Genomic DNA, 23,070 nt, shown 5'->3' on the forward strand with positions numbered 1-23,070 from the left:
TAACTACTTGGCCACGGGGCCAGCCCCAAGGCAGATATTCTTAAGCTCCAAAGTATATATTTGCTGAATACTCTAGCCCCCTTGTGTTGAACAGAATTGGAATTTAGTATGTATATTTAAACTACAATTAATAAAGTAGACGATTAATCTGTTTTGACTCTGATCTACTAATGCTAACAATCTAGGTTTTTAACTTTACAAATATCATTATGTAACAAAATACTATTTTTTAAAAGCTCACCACATACTGAAGTATGGGTGAAATTAAATGATGTCTAGAATTTGCTTTAAAACATCTCAGCAAAGCAAAAAAAGAAAGGATGTTGAAAACAATTGCAGCAAAATCTTCTATTGAATATGGTGATGGGTATATAGGAGTTCATTGTACTATTCTACTTTTGTGTATATTTGAAAATTTTTATAATTTTTTTAAAGCTCATCATAAAAGTAAACTAACGTTCAAAAAAAAATCAATGTAAAAATCTTTCATTATGTGCCAAATTAATATCCATACAAGAGCTGACAGACAGGAAAGACAAGACTTCATCCCCCGGGTCCGTCATAGAAGATTCTAAAGGTATGAGGTAGAACACAGTTAGAACTGGAACCTAGCAGACATATGGGATGGGGTATAGATTTGGTAAACAGCCACACAGGTGATGGTTAAAGCCAGTGACTGTCCAAGGAGAAAGAGGGCCAGACCAAACATAAAGCTTTGGGGAAGACCTGCCTTTAGAGAATGAGAGGTGAGGAGGAAAAGAAAGGAATCAGGAGAAGCAGCAAGAGGCAAAGGTCAGGAGGCAGCAACTCTGAACTGATTCAGGAATGGGGCCACTGGAATGGCTAGTGTCATCACATCCTGGCTTTACAGCATAAGGAAAACCTTGTCTAGGCTAATGGTACTTTTGATGTGGAACTGCACAATGTGAGTGCCCAGTAACATCAGTGATTGGAAACTATTGCTGTCTTAGTCCTTGGCATCGATATCTTACTTATCCCGCACCGTTAGCTCTTTGAGCGCCCAGTCTTGGTTTAACTTACAGCTCACCCCAAGCCTCCAACTTACAGCACCTTAGACATATGAGTCCTAACTCTCAAATGATTAAGTGACTAGAATCTTGTAATCAAGACAGATTCCCAAATGACAAGAAACAGAGAACTCCTCCTCACGTTCTTCATCCACAGGACTTGACTTTACAGGCCATACAAACCTCTAATTCAGAAGCAACCACTGTCTAAACCAAAAGAATTTTCTTATTCATCTCACTCCCAGGAACTAAAATTATCTTCGATTCCTTCCTGTTATGTAACCTCCTGATATCTAACCAATATTTAAGCCCTATCTCAGCAACTTTCTAGTTTTTCCTGTTTGATCCATAGTCTCTCCATGATCACCTCCATCCTGTGTGTCCTTCAAATCTCTTTATAATGTCAACACTCCTTGGTTTCAGATTTAGAGCATTATCAATATTTCACTTGTAACTACTGGAAAAAATGCTGGTCAACCCTGAACTTAATTATTATATAGAAATAATTGACACAGTAAGCTCTAACAGTAGAAAACAATTTATTTACTAAAAACTTCAAGTAACAGGGGGTGGCCCAGTAGTGCAGCAGTGAAGTTTGCGTGCTCCACTTCAGCTGCCCGGGGTTCGCCAGTTCAGATCCTGGGCACAGACCTACACACTGCTTATCAAGCCATGCTGTGGCAGGTGTCCCACATATAAAATAGAGGGAGACGGGCATAGATATTAAGTCAGGGCCAATCTTCCACACACAAAAAATAAAATAAAAATATAAGTAAATTTTTTTTAAAACTTCAAGTAATAATTTTCAAAAAAAGGTGAGGTAGAAGCAACAATTTTAGCATATTTAACATTCATTAACAAAAAACAAAACTCTGAGAGAAATGAGATATCCTCCCAGAAGATGGATACACTGAGGTTAAAATCAGTCACCATATACATCATTAAGCACTTTGAGGTAATTTTGTTTTACAAAACATCCTTACATAAAAACGGAAAAGTGAGTAATGCCCCTCAAAACAAAGGGACATATGAAAGCGAAAAGGTGAAAACAGGGATATACCTTTTAAATTTGTCAATTCAGCAAACAAAATTTCTTCTCAAAAAAAGAGTAAGAATTATTTTCTTTTATATCAAATCTACTCTAGAATATTGAAAACGGAAAGTAACAAGTGGGAAGTTAAGGGGAATCATAAATTAATTGGAAATAATCAATTTATAAGTAATAATTTAAATGACTAGGTTCAAAGTGAAAACATAGCTGATATCAGAAAGCAAAAGTCAAAGGAAAAAAACAGCAAAATGGCCTTTGGATCAGGGACCTCAAAATACAGAAAAGAATCACACCTTTGTTCTCATCACAAGAATGTGCTTAAATGATAAAAATAAATCATTTTCTTTACCTAATCTTTCAAATAAAATGTGGTAAAAGTCTACAAAATCAAATTAGTCTTGAAATTTTACACTTAGAAGTTTAAACCTCAGATCCAAAAGTTAATCCATCTTTAAAGCTGGTAAAATTTATCAAACTCTTTCTAGGTCACACAAAAACATTTATAGTAACTATAAATTTAGACTTTTCACAGTTTGGGGTATACCTGTACTGAAAAAATATTGTGTTAAATTTCGTATGTGATAGAACTTTATATTTAACAAAATTATACCCAAAAAAATAAAACAAAAAACTAGAACTCTGAACAGAGTACATCATTTCATACCCTTGGGATAAAAGTTATCTTCACAGTCTAACCAGGCACTGATTTTACAGCATATCCAAATTACAAATAACAGGCAATAGAGGAGATCACTATGCTAGTATGAAAAAAGCAAGGAAAACAGTGCTTTATCTTCTTTGAAAATCACCCAATATGTGACAAAGACTTTCATGTTCTGCTGATGGAAGATCGATGATGTAAAATAAATTAAGGAAGATACGTATTTAACACAATATTTAATTACATAAAAACATTTATGACTTTTATTTAACACTTTGTAAAGTGGTTTAAAGGACGGCTAAAAAATAATAAAGATTTTTTATAGCATTCTATGGATAATAATGTACTTAATATAGCATTCTATGGATAATAATGTACTTAAGCAATAAAGTTTACATATCTTAGCCTAAGACCTTCATATAATTTTTTAAAAAGATGATTTAAAAAATAAGCTAGGGGGCGGCCCTGTGGCCAAGTGGTTAAGTTCGTGCGCTCTGCTTCAGCAGCCCAGGATTTCGCCAGTTCAGATCCTGGGCACAGACATGGTACTGCTCATCAAGCCATGCTGAGGCAGCATCCCACATGGCACAACCAGAGGCACTCACAACTAGAATACACAACTATATACTGGGGGGGATTTGGGGAGAAGAATTAAAAAAAAAAAGGACTGGCAACAGTCGTTAGCTCAGGTGCCAATCTTAAAAAAATAAATAAAAATAAAAAATAATCTACAATATGACAAGGAATAATTCTCCATTTTTTAATATAATGCTTTGTCCAAGATAAAAAATAAGGTTATAAATTGGGGTGAGAAGAACCAGAGGGATAACCAATTTTCCTAGATGCGTTCTAGCAAACATGCACCTTGTTCCTAGGGCAACAGATCAAGTCCCTTTTTTCCCCCCTTTCTCACTTCAAAAACTATCCTCCTCCATCACCTTCACTATTTCACTTTTTGCTTAAAATTACTTCCTGTGAATTGTTTTCTCTCCTTCTTTTGTACAATCAGATATTTGAAATATACCCATGGAAAACACAAGACACTGAGTTTTAATTTATACAAATATATAAATAAACTACTCACAACAGCACAATCAAATGTGACCATATACAAAACAAAAAGGATATTAACTTTTCTGAGTTTAGATGACAAAGCAGCTTCTCCAAAGGAGGATAGCGGTTTAGTGAGGGCACACATCCCAGGAGAATCAGTTTATGTTTGGCTCTGGTTATAGCAACATTAAGACGTCGCCAATCTTTCAAGAGCTCACCAACCTGAAAGAAGTATAATTTTCAATTATTTGAGTTTTCTTATATATTTGAGTTTGTTCTGGCAAAGAACACAGGTTATCTTGAACTATTTTCGTACTTTTAAAAACATAGATTGCAAAAAAGATTCATCAACACATTTAAAATTCTAAACAGTTGGAAAAACTTGCCCACAATGCCAACTTTAAATACTTTACCTTGGGGGTGATATCCTAGCCATACTTTAAAATTATTAAATACATATAAACAGTTGGAGCTATTCCCACTCATTGTAGCGCTGTTTGCAACAGTACTGAAAACTTTGTAACGAAGACTCAGGGGCGTGGCTAAATATACCACAACGCATATATACAAATGGAAAACTATGCAACTGTAAGAACAGAATGAAATCTCTTTTTGTGTACTGACATGGAAAGATCTCAAAGCTATTTTATTAAGTGGAAAAAGCAAAGCCCAGACTGTATATATTACCTTTTGTGTAAAAAGGAGGGAAGTATGAATACTGATTCATAAATGCTTGTACATGCATAAAGAAATTCTAGAAGGTTACCCAAAAAAGGCCAAAAATGTAATTATCTGTGAAGTAAGAACTGAGTAGAAGAGGAACAGGGTAGAAGAGAGACTTTTTACTACGTATATTTTCAAAACCATATGAAGATTATCACACAGTGAAGAAAAATTAATTAAGGTAAAAAATGCAAAAAAACAAAACCCCAAAACCTGGAATTATCTATAAATCTGAAAGTATATCTAAGAAAGCCTTTATATTTAAAATGCCCCTGGGCCGGCCCGGTGGCACAGCGGTTAAGTTCGAACATTCTGCTTCTCGGCGGCCCCGGGGTTCACCTGTTCAGATCCCGGGTGCGGACATGGCACCACTTGGCAAGCCATGCTGTGGTAGGCATCTCACATATAAAGTAGAGGAAGATGGACACGGATGTTAGCTCAGGGCCAGGCTTCCTGAGCAAAAAAAAGAGGAGGACTGGCAGTAGTTAGCTCAGGGCTAATCTTCCTCAAAAAACACACAAAAACACAAACAGAAAAAATAAAATAAAATGCCCCAGGGGCCGGCCCCATGGCAGAGTGGTTAAGTTCATGCGCTCCACTTCGGCAGCCCAGGCTTCGCCAGTTCGGATCCTGGGCACGGACATGGTACTGCTCATCAAGCCACACTGAGGCAGCGTCCCACATGCCACAACTAGAAGGACCCACAACCAAAAATATACAACTACATACAGGGGGCTTTGGGGAGAAAAAGGAAAAATTAAATCTTTAAAATACCCCAAACACAACAGTCAAAAGGTAGAAGCAACCCAAATGTCCAATGGCAGATGAATGGATAAACAAAATATGGTATAGACATGCAAAGGAATATTATTCAGCCTTTAAAAGGAAGGAAATCCTGTCACATGTCACAACATGAATGAACCTTGAGGAGATTATGCTAAGGGAAATAAGCCAGTCACCAAAGACAAATACGGTATGATTGCACTTGTATGAGCTACGTAGAGGAGTCACACTGAGAGAGACAAAGCAGAATGGTGGCTGCCAGGGGCTGGAGGGAGAGGGAATTGGAGAACTGTCATTCACGGGCACAGAGTTTCAACTTTGGGAAGTGAAATAGTTCTGGAGATCTGTTGCACAATATTGTGAATATACTTAACACTACTGAACTGTACACTTAAAAATAGTTAAGATAGTAAATATTATGTTTTTACTACAATTTTTTTTAAAAGAGGGGAAAAAAGTCTCAAACAAATCAGCAGAAAATACAATTAACTCACAGTTCCATCTTTATTACTTCTAACAAAAGATACTAGAATGATACTTTTGTCTCTTCCTTGGTATTTGTCTACCGTATTAACTTCGACGGGCCCGACAGAAGAACGCGCCAACAAATCATTGATGATCTTTAACTGCTGCCTGTATGGTGCAATGATACCAACAGCAGAGGGATTACATCCAGCCTAAACAGAAAAGGACACAATTGAAAATGAAACATGCTGATTTTTGTTATTTAACCGCAACTAAATTTATTAAATGTTTACATAATGTGCCTGATTGATGTTTATAATAGATGTTCTCATTTGCTCTAAATCTACATCCATATTTCCTGAGATGAAATAACTTCCTCAAACATTGCTCTCTTGATTTTTAGAGGCTCATAGCAGTATGGTTTGCATGCCACTAGAACAGTGCTGCTATACAAAAAAAAGTACAAAGAAATACATTTCACTTTCTGCTATCCCTTACACTGAGGTTTCCAATCCCCAATCATACCGACTACAACAATATTTCCATACAATCGGGATTATCTGATGTTACAAAAAGCAATCCTCGGTGGAAACCCAAAATGCCATTATAAAAAATTACATGTCTTGGACAAATTTTCTCAAAATAAAACAAAAACAATCAGGCTTCAGTCTTCTTATCTTAATAAACAAGGGTTAATGCTAGATCTAAGTTCCTTTATTCTAACGTTCCATTGCTCTGCACTTAAATATTAATTAGCCCTCAAAATTAAATCTAAATTACCTTAATAAAGATTGAGGTCAGGGAAACTATGAGTTTGGCTTCTGTTATATTGCTCACACCAGCCTTTTCAACTTGTTCTGGTGCTGGAACCTAAACAGAAAAACATGCATCCTGCTTGTAAACCCATCTGTAAAGTTAAGAGCACTGTCTGTACACAGACAGCCACAGAAACCAGACTACCAGCTGTGGAGACAGATGAAAAAGATCTTCATCGTAAAAGTTGAAGGTAAAAGAATTGACAAAAATGAGTATTAGTCACTTTCAGAAAGCCACCCAGAGGCTACCCATCTTACATATGCTACCATGCAGACTAAACTCTCCAAGAAAGCCAAGCACACACTGAGCTGCACATACCTTATCTCCCATTTTACAGGAATTAAAGGTCAGAAAAAATAAGCAACCTGCCCAAGCCCTGACAATAAATCATGGCACTAGCATTCAAACTCAGATGTGGCTCTAGTATCTGTGCTCTTTTCATTTTCTTGTTTCCTTTTACACAAATAATGGAGCAGATAAAGTTCCTCAGGTGCTGCCACAGCTGGTAAAACTCCCCAAGGACTATTTTGCTCCTACATCATCCCAAAGTGACCTTGATTATTTTTAACACAACTAATTTAGAATCCTGATGATAAGAAAGAGGAAACCTGAGTAGCAAAAATAAAGAATCTGAGCGATCATTGGTGAGGTAAATAATTATACATTATAACTAGCAAATTGGAATTGCGGTTTATAAAAGCATTCATTTGTGAGATCAGTTTATCTAAATAAATTTCCCAGAGCCCACTGCCCCTAGGTGTTAATTCTTGAACCTGAAACGCTAAGGGCAATATCCAAGAGAGTAAAAATCCCATCAGGGTACACATGGAGAGGCCTTGTTTTTAACAAACAGCTGATTCTCCCTATCTTAATAATAAAAGATATTTTAGAGTAATTATTTTTTCACTATATTTTTATTTTAACTTAGGTAAAGACTTCCAAATCAATGCTGAGAAGCACTATATAAAACAAACTGTAGGAATACAGGGTCAAAACTATGTTCTTACTTTCCAGAAATAAGAATCAAGTCATTTAAATTCCTTGGAAGATTTCTGTTTAATGACAAGTTTGGAAAGAGGTCTTTATGTGACTATGCGGGGGCAGGAGGATACAGGAAATCTCTGTACTTTCAGCTCAATTTGGCTGTGAACCTACAACTGCTCTAGAAAATAAAGTCTATCTTTTTTAAAAAAGTCTTTAAAAGGACATCAACTTATCGTTATCTTCTGTCCACTTGTAAATCCAGCCCTTTGATAGTATCAATGCTAAATTTCTTTTCTGGGAAAACTTGAGTTCACTTTCTAGCTTTCCTACTTCAAACGTCAATTTTTTTTTTTAAAGATTGGCACCTGAGCTAACATCTGTTGCCAATCTCCCTTTCTTTTCCTTCTTATTCGCCTCCTCCTCCCCGAAGGCCCCACTCCATAGTTGTATACTCCAGTTGTAGGTCCTTCTGGCTCTGATATGTGGAACGCAGCCTCACCATGACCTGACGAGCGGTGCCATGACGATGCCCAGGATCTGAACTGGAGAAACCCTGGCCCGCTGAAGCGGAGTGAATGAACTTAACCACTCGGCCACAGGGTCAGCAAAAGTCAATTTTGCCATCTATCAATCCCCAGAATTAAACTCCTCCCAAATGTTCTGGGGCTATAGAAAGGAAAGATTCTTTTTGTGTTGAAGTACAAGAAATACACTAGGTTTAACTGATAAGCTCTAATGAAGTGTTCACTATTGAAGCTGAGGAACATAAATGATAGGACAAAGGGAGAAAAAAAACTTTTTTTTTTTTTTTTACCTTGTCCGTATTAAGAAAACAAACAGGATTGTTTGGCTCAAATACTCCAACCAGCCAAGGATTTTCAGAATAATCAGCATAAAATTCCAGTTCCAGCTTTACATCCTTAAAGTTAGGCAGGTTTATCACTGCATTGGCTACTTTTTCTGATCCACACTCCAGCTTTCCTTCATATGTCAGTTTATTACTTAAGGACATAATTTTACTAAGGGAATTGCAAAAATAATTTTAGTTTTGGCAGATGAAAACGAACATGAAAATCACTTGTAGATAACACTGTTATGAGTACCTGTTCATTCTGTACTGCACGGTTAACTGTACGACAGCATTCTTATTCTGCTCCAGCCTCTTAAATAAGCTTTCACTCATGCCAAGAGCTCTGTCAACAAATGAAATTCGGGCTTATCAGTGTAAGGAAACTGTCCCTTAAAAAGAATCTTGTTTAAAATTAAAACTTCAACGTCCGCTTACCTTGCTTCACAGTTTAGCACCAGGGGAGGAAGCTGCTGGTGGTCCCCCACCAACACAAATCTCCGTGAAAAAAAAAGTGGTCCGAGGCAAATTGGTTGGCTAATTTGAGAGGCTTCGTCCACAATACAAAAATCAAAAATTTTACGAGAAAATATTGGATGGTTTACTCCCATACATGTTGTTGCAACTATAAGCTAAAAAACAAAGAAAACAGACCACTTATTTAATATGTCCAAGAAATAAAACTTGTTTTTCCCATTTTTGAAATTAAAAGATCAAAAAAGTTTTTTGTCCCCAACAACAGAAACCTCCAATATTATTTAATTCTGAAATATTTATTGCATGCAAAAAGTTTTTAAGTTTTTACTACAAATTGAAAAAAATCAAGTAAATTTTCCAGACACTGTAACAATGCTCAAATTTGCATGTTTGCAAATGGAAATCCAAAACATTCAAGAGGCAGTAAGTCAATAAATTTTCTTTTTAAATGTCAACCAGAACTTCCCCTCTGAGAAGACAGAGTACTTTTCCTTACTTCTCTCACAAAGTATAACTAAAAACCCTGGACATTATACATGAAACAAACATAAGGACACTGAAAGGTGGAGAAAAGGTCGACCAGCTAGGGATCTTGGGACCCGGGGAAGAACACAGTCGTTTGTTCTCTGGGTTTCCTTTTTGCCTCACATATCCCAGATTTGAAACTGAAGAAGTTCCTGCACCCAGAAACGCCAATGGGTGCGGACCAAAAAAGGTCGAACAAAAGCCAAAGGAAGAGGAAAGGGAAAGCCTCGTAGACAGAACTTTTAGACAATAACCACTCTACTCTAGCCAAACACTACAGAAAAAACTGTGACTTCACCCCCCACTGATGCCAGCAAAAGCCCAGTGGGGAGCCTAGACTTCCACCTTCCCAAGGCTGTAATACAGACTCCAATACCCTGCAGAGGTGGTGTCAGCGAAGGCCAAGTAGGGAACCAAGACTCTCATCCCTGCTGGCTGGTAATAAGCCCCACCCCGCGATGTCAGCAGAGAGCACGTGGGGAGCCTAGACTTCCACTCCTATCTAGGAGTAACGAGGAGCCCCCCACCTTGTGTTAAAACAGGGTGAGTGGGGAACGTGGACTTCGACTCCTACCTGGCAGTAATGAGGTGGTGTACCCTCTTGCCCTACCAGAGTAGTGTCAGAGGAAGCCAGTTAAAACAGAAATTTTAAATAACAATACAGAAATGTTCGGATTTCATCAAAAATCACTTGTCATACACAGAACCAGGGAAATCTCAAACTGAACGAAAGAGACAATCAGTAGATGCCAACACCAAGAGGACAGTGATGTTAGAATTATATGACAGGGGCTGGCCCTGTGGCCGAGTGGTTAAATTCGCTCGCTCCACTGCAGGCAGCCCAGTGTTTCATTGGTTAGAATCCTGGGTGCGGACATGGCACTGCTCATCAAACCACGCTGAGGCAGCGTCCCACATACCACAACTAGAAGAACCCACAATGAAGAATATGCAACTATGTACTGGGGAGCTTTGGGGAGAAAAAGGAAAAAAATAAAACCTTTAAAAAAAAAAAAGATTAAGTATTTAAAAAAAAAAAAGAATTATATGACATAGACTGAAAGATGCCATGATAAAAATGTTTCAGTGAGCAATTATGAACACACTGAAATCAAATGAAAAAACAGAAAGTCTCAACAAAATAGAAAGTTTTGGCAAAGAAACAAAAGATAAGAGGAACCAAATGGAAATTTTAGAACTGAAAATACAATAACCAAAATCAAAAAAGTCATAAAAAAAGGCTCAATAGCAGGGGACAGAGGAGAGAACCGGTGAACAGAGACATAGAAAAATAGAAATTATACAGTCTGAATAACAGAGAGAAAATAGATTGGAAAAAAAGTGAACAGGGCTTCATGGACCCGTGGAGCATAACAAAAGATCTAACATTTGTGTCTTCACTGTCCTAGAAGGAGAAAAGAAACAGGGAGGGGTTGAAAAAGTACTAGAAGAAATCACAGGCTAAAAATGTCCCAAGTTTGGCAAGAGACACTCAATTTATAGATTCAATAAGCTGAGAAAATGCCAAACATGATAAATTTTTTAAAATCCACTACAAAACATATCATAATTAAAATTCTAAAAACTAAAGAAAAGAAAAAAATCTGGAAAGCAGTCCAAGAAAACATCAATGAGCAATAAGGGAAAAAGATTCTATTTCACATGTCACCAAATTTCTCATCAGAAACCATGGAAGTCAGAAGGAAGAGGTGGGATATTTTCCCAGTTCTAAAGGAATTATTTACCCAGGATCCTGTAACTAAGGAAACTATTCTTCAGGAATGAAGGAAGAAATCGACACATCCTCACGTTGAAGGAAATCTAAGAGAATCTGTTGTCAGCTGACCTACCACCCGAAAAGAATGGATAAAGGAAGTTCTGTAAACAGAAAGGAAATGATAAAAGACAGAAACTCCAACTTTCCAAGGAGAGAAGTTCCAGGAGGAGCCTCAGGAGGGAAGAAAGAACACAGTAAGCAAAAAATATGCATAAATACAATAAGCTTTCTATCTCCTCCAAATTATGTTTGATGGTTGAAGCAAAAATTATAACACAGTCTGATGTAGTTCTAAATGTATGTAGAAAAAATATTTAAGACTATTATAAACAGGGAAAGATAAAGGAACACAAATGGAAGTAAGCTTTCTAACGTCACTTGCACTAGTAAAATGACATCAATAGACTATAAGTTATGTACATATAATGTAATACCTAGAGCAACAGAGCAACCACTAAAAAAGCTACTTAAAGTGATACATTCCAAAACCACAATCGATAAATGAAAACGGAATTCTAAAATTCCATAAGGCAGGAAAAAGAAACAAGAGCAACAAAAAAAAGAGAAAACAAAAAATAAAATAGCAGACTTAAGCCCTAACATGTATCAGTAATTATGATAAATGTAAATCGTCTATATACTATGTATGCTTTAAAAGTCCAGGATTAAAACACGCCAATTAAAAGACAGAGACTGGCAGAGTAGATAAAAAAGATAACCCAGCTGTATGCTTCCTACAAGGAAGTCACTTCAAATTTAATGATATAGGCATGGTAAAAGTGAAAGAATGGAGTATCATACTGATTGATTTTCATTTGTTGAATGATTCTTGCATCACAGGAATAAATCCCACTTGCTCATGGCGTATAAACCTTTTTAAATGCTGCTGAATTCAGTTTGTGAGCATATTGTTGAGAATTTTACATCACTCACATATACCCAATGGATTTTCTTAACACAGGTGCAAAAGCAATTCAATGGAGAAATGAAAGATTTTTCAAGTGGTGCTGTAGCAATTGGACATCAAAAGGTGAAAAAACTTAACTTTGACCTAAATCTCACACTATATACAAAAATAAACCCAAAATGGTCAGACTTAAATGTAAAAGAGTAAAACTTTTAGGAAAAAAATAGGAGACAGTTTCAGCATCTAGAGTTAGACAGAGTTCTTAGACTTGACACCAGAAGCAAAATGCATGAAAGTAAAAAAGTTATATTTAGACTTCGCCAAAATTAAAAACTTTTTTGCTGCAAAAGACCCCGTGAATAGGATGATAAAACAAGCTACAGAGTGGGGGAAAAATCCAAAAATTACATATCCAATAAAGGACTAATACCTAGAATATGTAAAGAACTCTCACAACTCAACAATAAAAAATAAAATAAAAAATCCAAATAGGCAACAGATATGAAGAGACAATTTAAAGGAGAGGATATATAGAGGGCAAACAAGCACATGAAACACCATTCCCCATTAGGGAAATAAATTAAAATCACAGTGAGATATCACTAAATACCTATCAGAATGTCCAAAGTGAAAAATTGTAACACCACCAAATGCTGACAAGTATCACTCACACACTGCTGGTTACAAATGCTTTTTGGAAAACAGTTTGGTAAATTTTTTTTTTCCTGAGGAAGATTCAGCCTGAGCTAACATCTGTGCCAATCTTCCTCTATTTTTTAGTATGTGGGCCGCCAGCACAGCATGGCTGCTAACAGAGCAGCATAGGTCTGTGCCTGGGAACTGAACCTGGGCTGCTGAAGCAGAGTGCACTGAACTTAACCACTAGGCCATCAGGGCTGGCCCTGATAAATTTTTTAAAAACTAAACAGGCAACTACCAAATGACCCAGAAACTGCGCCTCTGAGCATTTATTTATCCCAAAAACACTGTGGTACATTCATATAATGGAACAATACTCACCAATAAAAAGGAACAAACTATTGATACATGCAACAATCTGAATCTCCAGAGCATTAGGCTAAGTGAAAAACAGCAACCTCAAAAGGTTATATACTGCATGATTCCATTTATCATAACATTCTTGAAATGACAAAATTGTAGAAATGGACAACAGATAAGGGGTTCCTAGGAGTTAAGGAGGGGATGGGGCAGGAAAGAAGCAGATGCAGTTATAAAAGTGCAACATGAACGATCCTTGCGGCAATGAGACTATTCTGTATCTAGACTGTATCAATATCAATGTCAACATCCTGGTGGGGATATTTTACTACAATTTTGCAAAATGTTACCACTGGTCAAAGGGTAAACATAATCTATTATTTCTTACAACTCTGTATGTAAATCTATAATTATCTCAAAATAAAAAGTTCAATTTAAGAAAAAGCCAATCAGACATACATCTTAGTCACTTCAAAATTTTTCAATAATTGGTGTAGATATTAGACAAAGGAGTTGAAGGAACTGCCTATTAAATCTAATTTATTTTAGATGATATTTTAAATAGACAGAAATATTAGTTAAGACTTTCCAGTAAAAATACATACAGACATTAAATAATACAATAAAAATTAGGTTCTATATCAAACCTATCACAAGACTGTTCACGTACCATTGCTTCTAATTCAAACTCACTAAAAAAATCTTGATTATGTATTAGTAGTTTTCTGGGTGTAATACTGTAATACAATAAGAAATATATATTTGGTCTTCCTCTTAGTTCTTGGCACAGAGCTCCAAAAACTCTGGAAATTTCCTGAGTGATAAGGGTGAGAAGAACATCTCTTGCTACCCATAATAAGCCTCTTTCAACCAAACCAGAGTTTACACAAATGAGGGAAGCTGGGAGCTGGTTGCCAGAGGAAGCAACCATGTGATTAGAAGGTTAGAACTTTCAGTCCACACCCCGCCTTCCACCTCCAGGAAGGTGAAAGGGGCTGGGGATAATGCATATCATCAATGAACAATGATTTAATCAACCATGCCTATGTGATGGGATCTCCATAAAAACCCTAAACAAAGGGGTTCAAAGAGCTTCTGGGCTGGTGAACACATGGTGCTGGGACGGTGGCTTACCTGGAGAGGGCACAGAAGCTCCATCCCCTTTCCACATACCTTACACTATGCATCTCTTCCATTGGGCTGTGCTGAACTGTACCCTATATAATATATCCAGTAATAGTAAGTAAAGCACTTTCTTGAGTTCCGTGAGCCATTCTAGCAAAGTATTGAACCCAAGGAGGGGGTCATGGAAACCCATTTTATAGCCGGCTACTCAGCAGCACAGCAGGCCTGGACTTGCAAATGAGAACTGAAGTGCGGGCAGTCTTGTGGGACCAAGCCCTTGACCTGTGGGGTTTGCACTAACTCCATTAGCTAATGTCAGAAGTGCTGGGATAAGAGAGAAACAGTTTTCCTTTACTAGGATATTTTAAACTAGAAGATGGGAGCCCTGAATAGTAAACCAGAAACCTCAGCTCAGAAGCAAACAGCAAACTATAAATTAATAAACTGGCCCTGTGGTTTACATAAATCAATCACATGCAAATTTGGTCAATGCAACTGAATTTCCCAAAGCGCCATTTCTCCCCCCATTCTGGCTACAGAAATTACTGTCAGTGTTATTCAATAATTGTACTTACTTGACTGCTGTAGAGTTCTTCCAGAAGAGCTAAGGATTTAATGGACTTTGATCTACAAATTTCCTCCTCTGTAAATTTCTGGATATCTGGATGTACCTTCTGAGTCTGACCCAAGCGCAAAAATCCTATTTTAAACTTTGCTAACTTCAAAAGAATATTATCAACAGCAGAGTGTGTATAGCTGGTCAACAAAACACTAAAACCACAGGCATAAAGAATTCTTACCTAATAACGAATAAGAGAAAGGAAAACAGCATTACTTTTGATTCCAGATAATTTTAAACATGCTTACATTTTTCAGATAGAATTAGGAAACTCAATAGAAAGCATATCTAAGAGCTGAGCCAAGCAACTTTTTTAAAATTATAAAGCCCAAAATGTTTTATGAAAATAACATGTCATTATCATCACGTTACTAATGATATGTTAATAATATATTATTAATAATTATAAAATTGAATACATATAAACTCTGAATAGTGCCTGGCACACAGTATCAATCAATAAATATTTGCTGCCATCATTATGATTATTCTAAGACTGCTCAGAAATTTACTGACATGAAAAAAAGTCCAAGAAAAATCTATTTCAACTGCCTCTGTATAATTTGCTATTTTTTAAAGGGAAGGAAAACATACAATGGTACATATATCACCAACAGAAAGAGATCTTAGACAATCCTAAATGCAAGAAATCTACAAGCATGATCACAACTATGCAAGCTCTTCCGTTTCGCATGTCATTCTAAAAAGTTAATTTGAAATAAAGCCATTTGGATTTAAAATTTAGCCCTTTTGATATCACAGATCAATTCCCTGAACTGAGGAGAAGCTGATTTAAATATTTAGTTTCTAAGCAAAAGAATAATAAACTTACGAGAGTACATATTGTAGTTGTTTTTCCTGTTCCGGGCATACCCACGATGAGTGTGTAGTCTTTTGAAAGAAGTACCTTTTTCATTGCTTGCCTCTGAGGCTTATTCAAACCTATATTTAAATTTAAAAATAACAGGAAAAAGAGTGTTGAATTTCAATGAGAAAATTAACTATTTTATAAGAAAAGCAGCCTCTACTCAAGTCTCTTCAACATATCTTTTCAAAGTAAGAAAATGTAATGGTGACATGAAAGAATATATGTAAACTACTTCCAAAGAGACTTCACTTAAAAAATATAATTCCAAGTTTAATAAATTATTAAAACTTTTGAATTTTAAAAACTACATTAATTTTCATTAATGGAGATTAAATTACAAATAGAACCAAGAAAACTTAATGGAAGCAGACATGCTGATGATAGCAGACCTTTTAGAATGCTGGCCACTGTATCCTTTGCATCATGTGGAAGAACAGAACTGAGGTAGGATATAAACTGAGGTTCGCGAAAGTCAATGATTAAATCTCGAAGTTTTTGGCTGAAAAGAAAAAAAACGGTTTAAGTAATATTCTTTAGGGAAGTGAGGTAAAATTCAGATTCATTCACTGTTACAAACCTGGTGTGAGTATTTTCCATCAATTTAGAAAGATTTCCTAACGGAGTATCTATATCACAACTTTTTTCTTCCTGGTCCAATCTGAACAAAGTTGATTTTGGGAGTACTGACAAGTTCCTACAACAGCAAAACAGATGTACGTGAACGTTTTTCATTTAATATAGTCAGGTTGTCTGTGTAAGAAATATGTTGCTGTCTACTAAGAGTAAACGGGCCAGAATAGCTATTAAAATGGTTACCAGCCCCTAATTCATACTTGCCCAAGACAGCACAAAGCCCTGGATTGGTGGGAAAAGGGAGTAGGGGAGCGCACAAGGCACCAAGGTCAAAGTAGTTAATAATCATGAACCTACAACATCTGCTGACAATTCACTTGGTCTTGCAATCTGACCTTGTGATCACCACCCCCAGAAGGATCCTTGCACATGGCTCCTCCCACCTCCAGCCTGGAGTACACGTCTCTTTCCTGACACCTTCTCCCACTCCTCTATCAGCACCTAAGACCCTGGTGTTCCCTAGTGTCCTCTCCCTGGTCCTCTGTACTGCTCTTTCTTGTCATTTCTCCTTGGGTCCCATGCCCTCATATGGCTTTAAATGTCAAATCTACATTTTAAGGCCTGACGTCACATTCCTCTCCCCTCTGGTTCCTCATCCAAGCTTCAGGTTCGGATATCCAGCAGACAGCAAGATCTTCCCACTTGGTTAAAACCCAGGCTATGAAAGCTCAATATATTCAAAAGTGAAAAACTCTTCGTCCCTACCGAACCTGACCCTCCTTCTGTGGTCCTGATCCCAATTAATGGCACTTGCATCTACACTGCTGCCTCGAGCCTTCCCTCTCCTTAATCCTCTTCCCTACCCACATATGCAATCTGTATCCAAATGCCAGCCACTTTTACTTTCTAATACTTCTCAAAGTCATTCCATCCTCTCTGCCAAAACTACCCAGCCCTCAGTCACCTCTAGCCTAGGCCAGTACAACAGTTTCCTGGTTTCTCTGCTTTCAGTTTGGCTTCTATTAACTAACTCTATTCTCCACAATGCATCCACAGAAAAATGCAAATCTGATTATTACCATTCTTCTGCTTAAAATTCTTTAATACAGCTGAATAATTAAACTAAAAACTTCTTGACATGGTTATATAAGACCTTCTATGACCTGATCTCTCCAAGCACTCCCTTCTTTATCTTTTACATTCCAGAAATAATTGCCTGCACCTTCCTGAATACTCCACTTCATACTATATCACCCCAGCATGCCTCAGTTCAGGGAACAGGCATCATGTTTTCTCTGTCTGGTATACTCTTTTCACACTGCTTCACCAGGCTAACTTATTAATCCACAGGATGAAGATCCAGAATGATCTCTTTCAAAAAGCCTTCCCTGAGCCTCCTAAAATTGGGTTAAATGCCTCTCCTCTGTGTTCCCATCAATTCGAACACTTGTTTTATTAGTCTGAAAATGTATCTATTTGTCTACCCACAAGACTATAAATTCCCTGAGGATTTGCAAAGCACCTAATACATGGTAGGCACTAAATAAACACTGCAAGAGACTGCAAGGAATCCTAACAGACGACAGAAATATTGTGGCTCATACTCCCATATCATGAAACTCAGACTAGGGTTGGCTATGGTTTAAGTGGGATTACTGACTGGCAGAGAACAAGCCTGGATATTTCCACTGCGATTACCCAGAAATCACTGCATCCCAACTGCTGATCTCCGCCCATTAAGAAATGGTGGCACACGCCTGCACTTAAACGCAAGGAAGGCTGGGAGTGCAGAAAGAGGGGAACATGGACTGCTGAACATGGATATTAGTCTCTACCACAAATTTTCACACCAACTATTCTATTTCCTTGATATTTTTCTTTAAATGAACGTACTTTGTTTTTACTGAGACAAACATACTTTACATCACTATAATAAAGGAACAACCATTTTCTAAAATAAAAGAGAGAGAATGAAATGGTGAGTGCTCAAAGTGCTAAGAAGGAGAAACAAGCTTTATAGCTAACACCAGGTGTCTTATCCTGCCTGCTGTCCAGGAGGTTGTGAGAATTAGATAAGACTATGTCCACAAAAGCACTATGGAACATAAAGTACTAAAAAAAAGGTTAGCAGTTTGGTACTTCCTCAAAATGTTAAACACAAAATTAGCACATGACCCACAATTCCAATACTAGATACCTACAAGGGAAATAAAAATACATTCATATAAAAATTTGTATGTGAATATTTATAGCAACACTAACCATAACATCCAAAAAGTGGAAACAACTCAAATGTCCATCAGCTGGTGAATGTATGAATGGAATGTTGTCTATCCACAAAATGGAACATTCAGCCATAAAAAGAAATGAGGTACTGATAAACGCTGATGTGGGGATAAACCTCTTAAATATTACGATAAGTCAAAGAAGTCAGACAAAAACGTCACATATTGTATAGTTCTATTTATATGAAATATCCAGAATAGATAAATCCAGAGAGACAGACGGCAGGTTAGCTACTGCCAGGAGCTGGAGAGGGGAGTAGGGAATGATTACTTAATGGGTACAACACTTCCTTTCAGGGTGATGAAAAGGTCTTGGAATTAGATAGAAGTGATGGTTGCACAATACTGTGAATGTACTAAATGCCACTGAATTGTATGTTTTAAAATGGTTCATGGTTGGGCCAGCCCCATGGCCGAGTGGTTAAGTTTGCGCACTCCACTTCGGCAGCCCAGGGTTTCGCCGGTTCGGATCCTGGGCGGGGACATGGCACCACTGGTCAGGCCATGTTGAGGTGGCGTTCCACATTCCACAACTAGAACGACCCACAACTAAAATATACAACTATGTACTGGGAGGGATTTGGGGAGAAAAAGCAGAAAGAAAAAAAAACAGAAGATTGGCAACACTTGTTAGCTCAGGTGCCAATCTTTAAAAAAATAAATAAATAGGGGTCAGCCCGGTGGCACAGCAGTTAAGCTCGCATGTTCTGCTTCAGCAGCCCAGGGTTCACCAGTTCGGATCCTGGGTGCAGACATGGCATCGCTTGGTAAGCCATGCTGTAGTAGGCGTCCCACATATAAAGCGGAGGAAGATGGGCACAGATGCTAGCTCAGGGCCAGTCTTCCTCAGCAAAAAGAGGAGGACTGGCAGCAGATGTTAGTTCAGGGCTAATCTTCCTCAAAAAGAAAAAAAAAGAAAGGAAATGGTTAATAGTCAATTTTATGTTATATGAATTTTACCTCCACTTTTTCAAAAAAGGCATGAAGTACTGATACATGCTACCACATGAAGATGAACCTCAAAAACAGTATGCTAAGTGAAAAAAGCCAGTAAAAGACCACATATTATATGATCCTATTTATATGAAATGTTCAGAACAGGCAAATCTATAGAGACAGAAAGGAAACTGGTGGTTACCAAGGGCTGGGGGAATGATTGCTGAAGGGTACAGGGTTTCTTTCTGAGGTGCTGAAAATGTTCTAAAATTGATTTTAGTGATGGTTGCATAACTCTGTGCATGTACTAAAAACCACTGAATTGTACACTTTAAATGCATGAAATATACATATGTAATTCATATATCAATAAAGCTATTACCTACTCCACCCCACAAAAAAGGAACGTTTCATTACCTATCCAATAAACAGGTTACTGTTGTCATGTTAATCTCCTTCACATATCCCCGAGACAAAGCAAACAGCGTTCTCTCTTCTCCACTTAAAATAATTCTGTCACCTGCCATTAGATTTGTGATAGGCATGGCACCATTTTTACGCTGGAAATTATGTAAATATTGTCCATCACAAACTGTCTTTACGTGTTCTGTTCTGATCAGGTTTCCAATGCAGCTGCCACTCTCCTCTCTGTGAAAGACAGACAGGCAGAGAGAGCGAGCTTACATTTACACCACATATACAAATACTGTATTTGCATTTTTCCACAATTTACTTGTTTATCTGACCCCTGGAAACTCTAATGCAAATACTTAGACTGTCATTTCTACATTTTCCACAACTCTCTATTAGTTCTAAAAAATAATCTCTCACCTGTAGACCTCTAGTTGAGTGCTAGGGAGCACCTCCCATGTTGCACCCACGGGCTGGGATCTCTGAACAACGTAAGCATCAGCACTTTGATCCTTGAACGACACCCCCACCTCCTGTGCTGATACACATAACATTACGGAAGACAAACTGTAATAACCTGTTCCTGAACCTGACGTGAAGAAAAAAGTAACCTATTTCTTTAGTGTTTACAAGAGAATTTATAATTATTGTTATTAAAATAATGGCAAGCAAACTGATAATTCCACTGCTTCTAAGAAAGAAGTATTAAGCATTTACAATCTCTCAGACACTACTATTAACTAGCACACAGCTTCAGAAGCTTGTTGCCATGTACACTTGACGTATTCACTGTACTCATGTAGTCTAGCGAAAATTACTGAAACTTTCTCCACTGTAACGTGTTCTTGTGTTAAAAATCTAGTATTAAGGAGATAATGATCCAATTATTTCTAAAGTCACATTATATCAATATGCATCCTGGAAAGAAAGAAATGGATCAAAAGCAACTAAACGTTACATAAAGAAAAATACTATGCAAAGATATATAAAACTACAACTTTACAAGTAACTTGTAAAAAACGGATCTCACAAAACACAAGATTGACCAACTTTAGAAAATTTGAATCTGTATCAAACCTTACTAAAAATATGAAATTTTAAATATTAATATTTAAAATATTAGGTAAAACTTCATTAATTTGCACTCTACCAATATGCTAAAATTCACCTTATGATATACTCAAGTTTATACTCCTTTGACTGGCGAAAAAAGATTTACTAATAATTTTTTTTCTTTTTTTTTTGAGGACTATTAGCCCTGAGCTAACGTCTGCTGTCAATCCTCCTCTTTTTGCTGAGGAAGACTGTCCCTGAGCCAACATCCATGCCCATCTTCCTCTACTTTCCATGTGGGACGCCTGCCACAGAATGGCTTGCCAAGCGATGCCATGTCTGTACCCGGGATCTGAACCAGCGGACCCCAGGCCGCCAAAGTGGAACGTGGGCACTTAACCACTGCACCACCAGGCCAGCCCCTCAACTAATAATTTTTTTTTTTGAGGAAGATTAGCCCTGAGCAAACTACTGCCAATCCTCCTCTTTTTGCTGAGGAAGACTGGCCCTGAGCTAACATCCATGCCCACCTTCCTCTACTTTCTACGTGGGACGCCTACCACAGCATGCTTGCCAAGCATGCCATGTCCGCACCTGGGATCCAAACCGGCGAACCCAGGGCCATGTAAGTGGAAGTGCTGCACCACCGGGCCAGCCGCCCCTACTAATAATTTTTAAAATAAGATTTCTTGAGGGATATTTAACATACTGAAAATAACTAACAATGGTGCTCTACTTAGAAACAACTCACTGACAGCCATCTGGAGTTGGCGTGAATATATGAAGTTGCATGTCTTTAACATGCTACGTTACCTGTATTTGTCATGAATTCCTAATGCCATCCCACTAGCTAATCCAAATTACTGAAGTTTTACTATGTACTAAGTGGACCACTTACATTTCTGAAGCAGGCATTAACCATATATTTTGGTAATTCTTTTTCTTATCCTTTGATTGTGACTCCAGGGTCAACATTAGACACCAAAGGCTGAAATACTCTAGGTGTGTAGGCTTCAGATGCTGAGTTTCTTCTTCTATTTTGGGCAGCATGCCAATTGGTACTGAACTGTCATCCATCTGTTGTTCAACTGCTCTAAAGAGAAAGCTCCAAGTCAGAGACATGTATAAAGCATTTATCTGGCTGGCTATGAAATGAGGTATTTCTAAAATAAGTACACATACATGATGATCATCATAACTTATAACCACAGCTCCCAATTTTCTTTGTAAGTCATTTCAACATTTTATAAGCCAAATGGCTTTTTACAAAATAAAATACATAAGAAATTCAAAACTGCATTATTTTGTCATCAATAACTACCCCACGAACAACTACTTAAGTTTGGTATTCTCTAGTCTTTACTCCTATAGGTTGCAAGTTTTGGCTTTCTGTATGACTACATTTTTCAAAATCACACTATTTGTACATCCAGCTCTGTGCCATAAGAAAGTCAACATAAAAACATGGAAAATTGTGTTGAGTATCAATTTTGCTTATACTAACTTTTAAATTTTTATATAGACACAAATATACTATAGAATAGCATATAAAACATTGAGAATAAAACAAGATTTCAAAAAAATATGCTTGTACTACAGGCCCAGACTCCCCACAATTCACAGTCCTCTGCCATTAAGAGATCCTTTGATACACTACATTTAAAAGTCCTTTATGTGAATTATCAGGCTGAATTAGAACTTTAGTTTTGATTTGATCTTGTTTCCTAGTCTGTATTTATATCCAACTACTTTTTTGTGTTCTTCACAACTTTCACTGGCCTATGAAGGTATAAAAACATATGACTGTTCATAAGACAGCTAATAAACCTGCCAAATATAGAAAAATAGACATATATAAGCAAGACAAGTTCACTGGATCATATCAAACTGTCTGGAAGAACCAATTTCCCTGTTTTTAACTACAAAGGCCTGAAATTAAAACAGCAACTAAGAAATGGAAGACTTCTTGAAATATCATTTTTAAAAAGTTGTACTGTATTCAAAATGCCTATACTGCATCTTTCTTAGCCAGACTCCATAAGTCCTAAAATTATTTCATTTCCCCAGAACCTATACGAACAAGATTAAAATATCCACTTTTGGA

General features: G+C 37.2%; 1 protein-coding gene across 1 annotated transcript in view; it reads right to left on the bottom strand.

Moving 5' to 3' along the window:
- Positions 1–1,550: 1,550 nt before the first annotated feature.
- The window catches only part of DNA2 (DNA replication helicase/nuclease 2), a 46,741-nt gene continuing 25,221 nt past the window's right edge, over positions 1,551–23,070 (bottom strand). The window contains exons 9-21 of the mRNA XM_070563938.1: positions 21,865–22,059; positions 19,920–20,150; positions 16,286–16,402; positions 16,098–16,207; positions 15,673–15,782; positions 14,797–15,021; positions 8,850–9,043; positions 8,668–8,757; positions 8,379–8,583; positions 6,545–6,634; positions 5,794–5,976; positions 3,869–4,015; positions 1,551–2,937 (exon numbers count right to left, since the gene is read on the bottom strand). Coding sequence (XP_070420039.1) covers positions 2,869–2,937; positions 3,869–4,015; positions 5,794–5,976; positions 6,545–6,634; positions 8,379–8,583; positions 8,668–8,757; positions 8,850–9,043; positions 14,797–15,021; positions 15,673–15,782; positions 16,098–16,207; positions 16,286–16,402; positions 19,920–20,150; positions 21,865–22,059 — 1,966 coding nt within the window. The 3' untranslated portion in view covers positions 1,551–2,868. The remainder of the gene's footprint in view (positions 2,938–3,868; positions 4,016–5,793; positions 5,977–6,544; positions 6,635–8,378; positions 8,584–8,667; positions 8,758–8,849; positions 9,044–14,796; positions 15,022–15,672; positions 15,783–16,097; positions 16,208–16,285; positions 16,403–19,919; positions 20,151–21,864; positions 22,060–23,070) is intronic.

Source organism: Equus przewalskii, chromosome 1 (assembly GCF_037783145.1).
Source record: "Equus przewalskii isolate Varuska chromosome 1, EquPr2, whole genome shotgun sequence".
NCBI classification, from domain to species: Eukaryota; Metazoa; Chordata; class Mammalia; order Perissodactyla; family Equidae; genus Equus; species Equus przewalskii.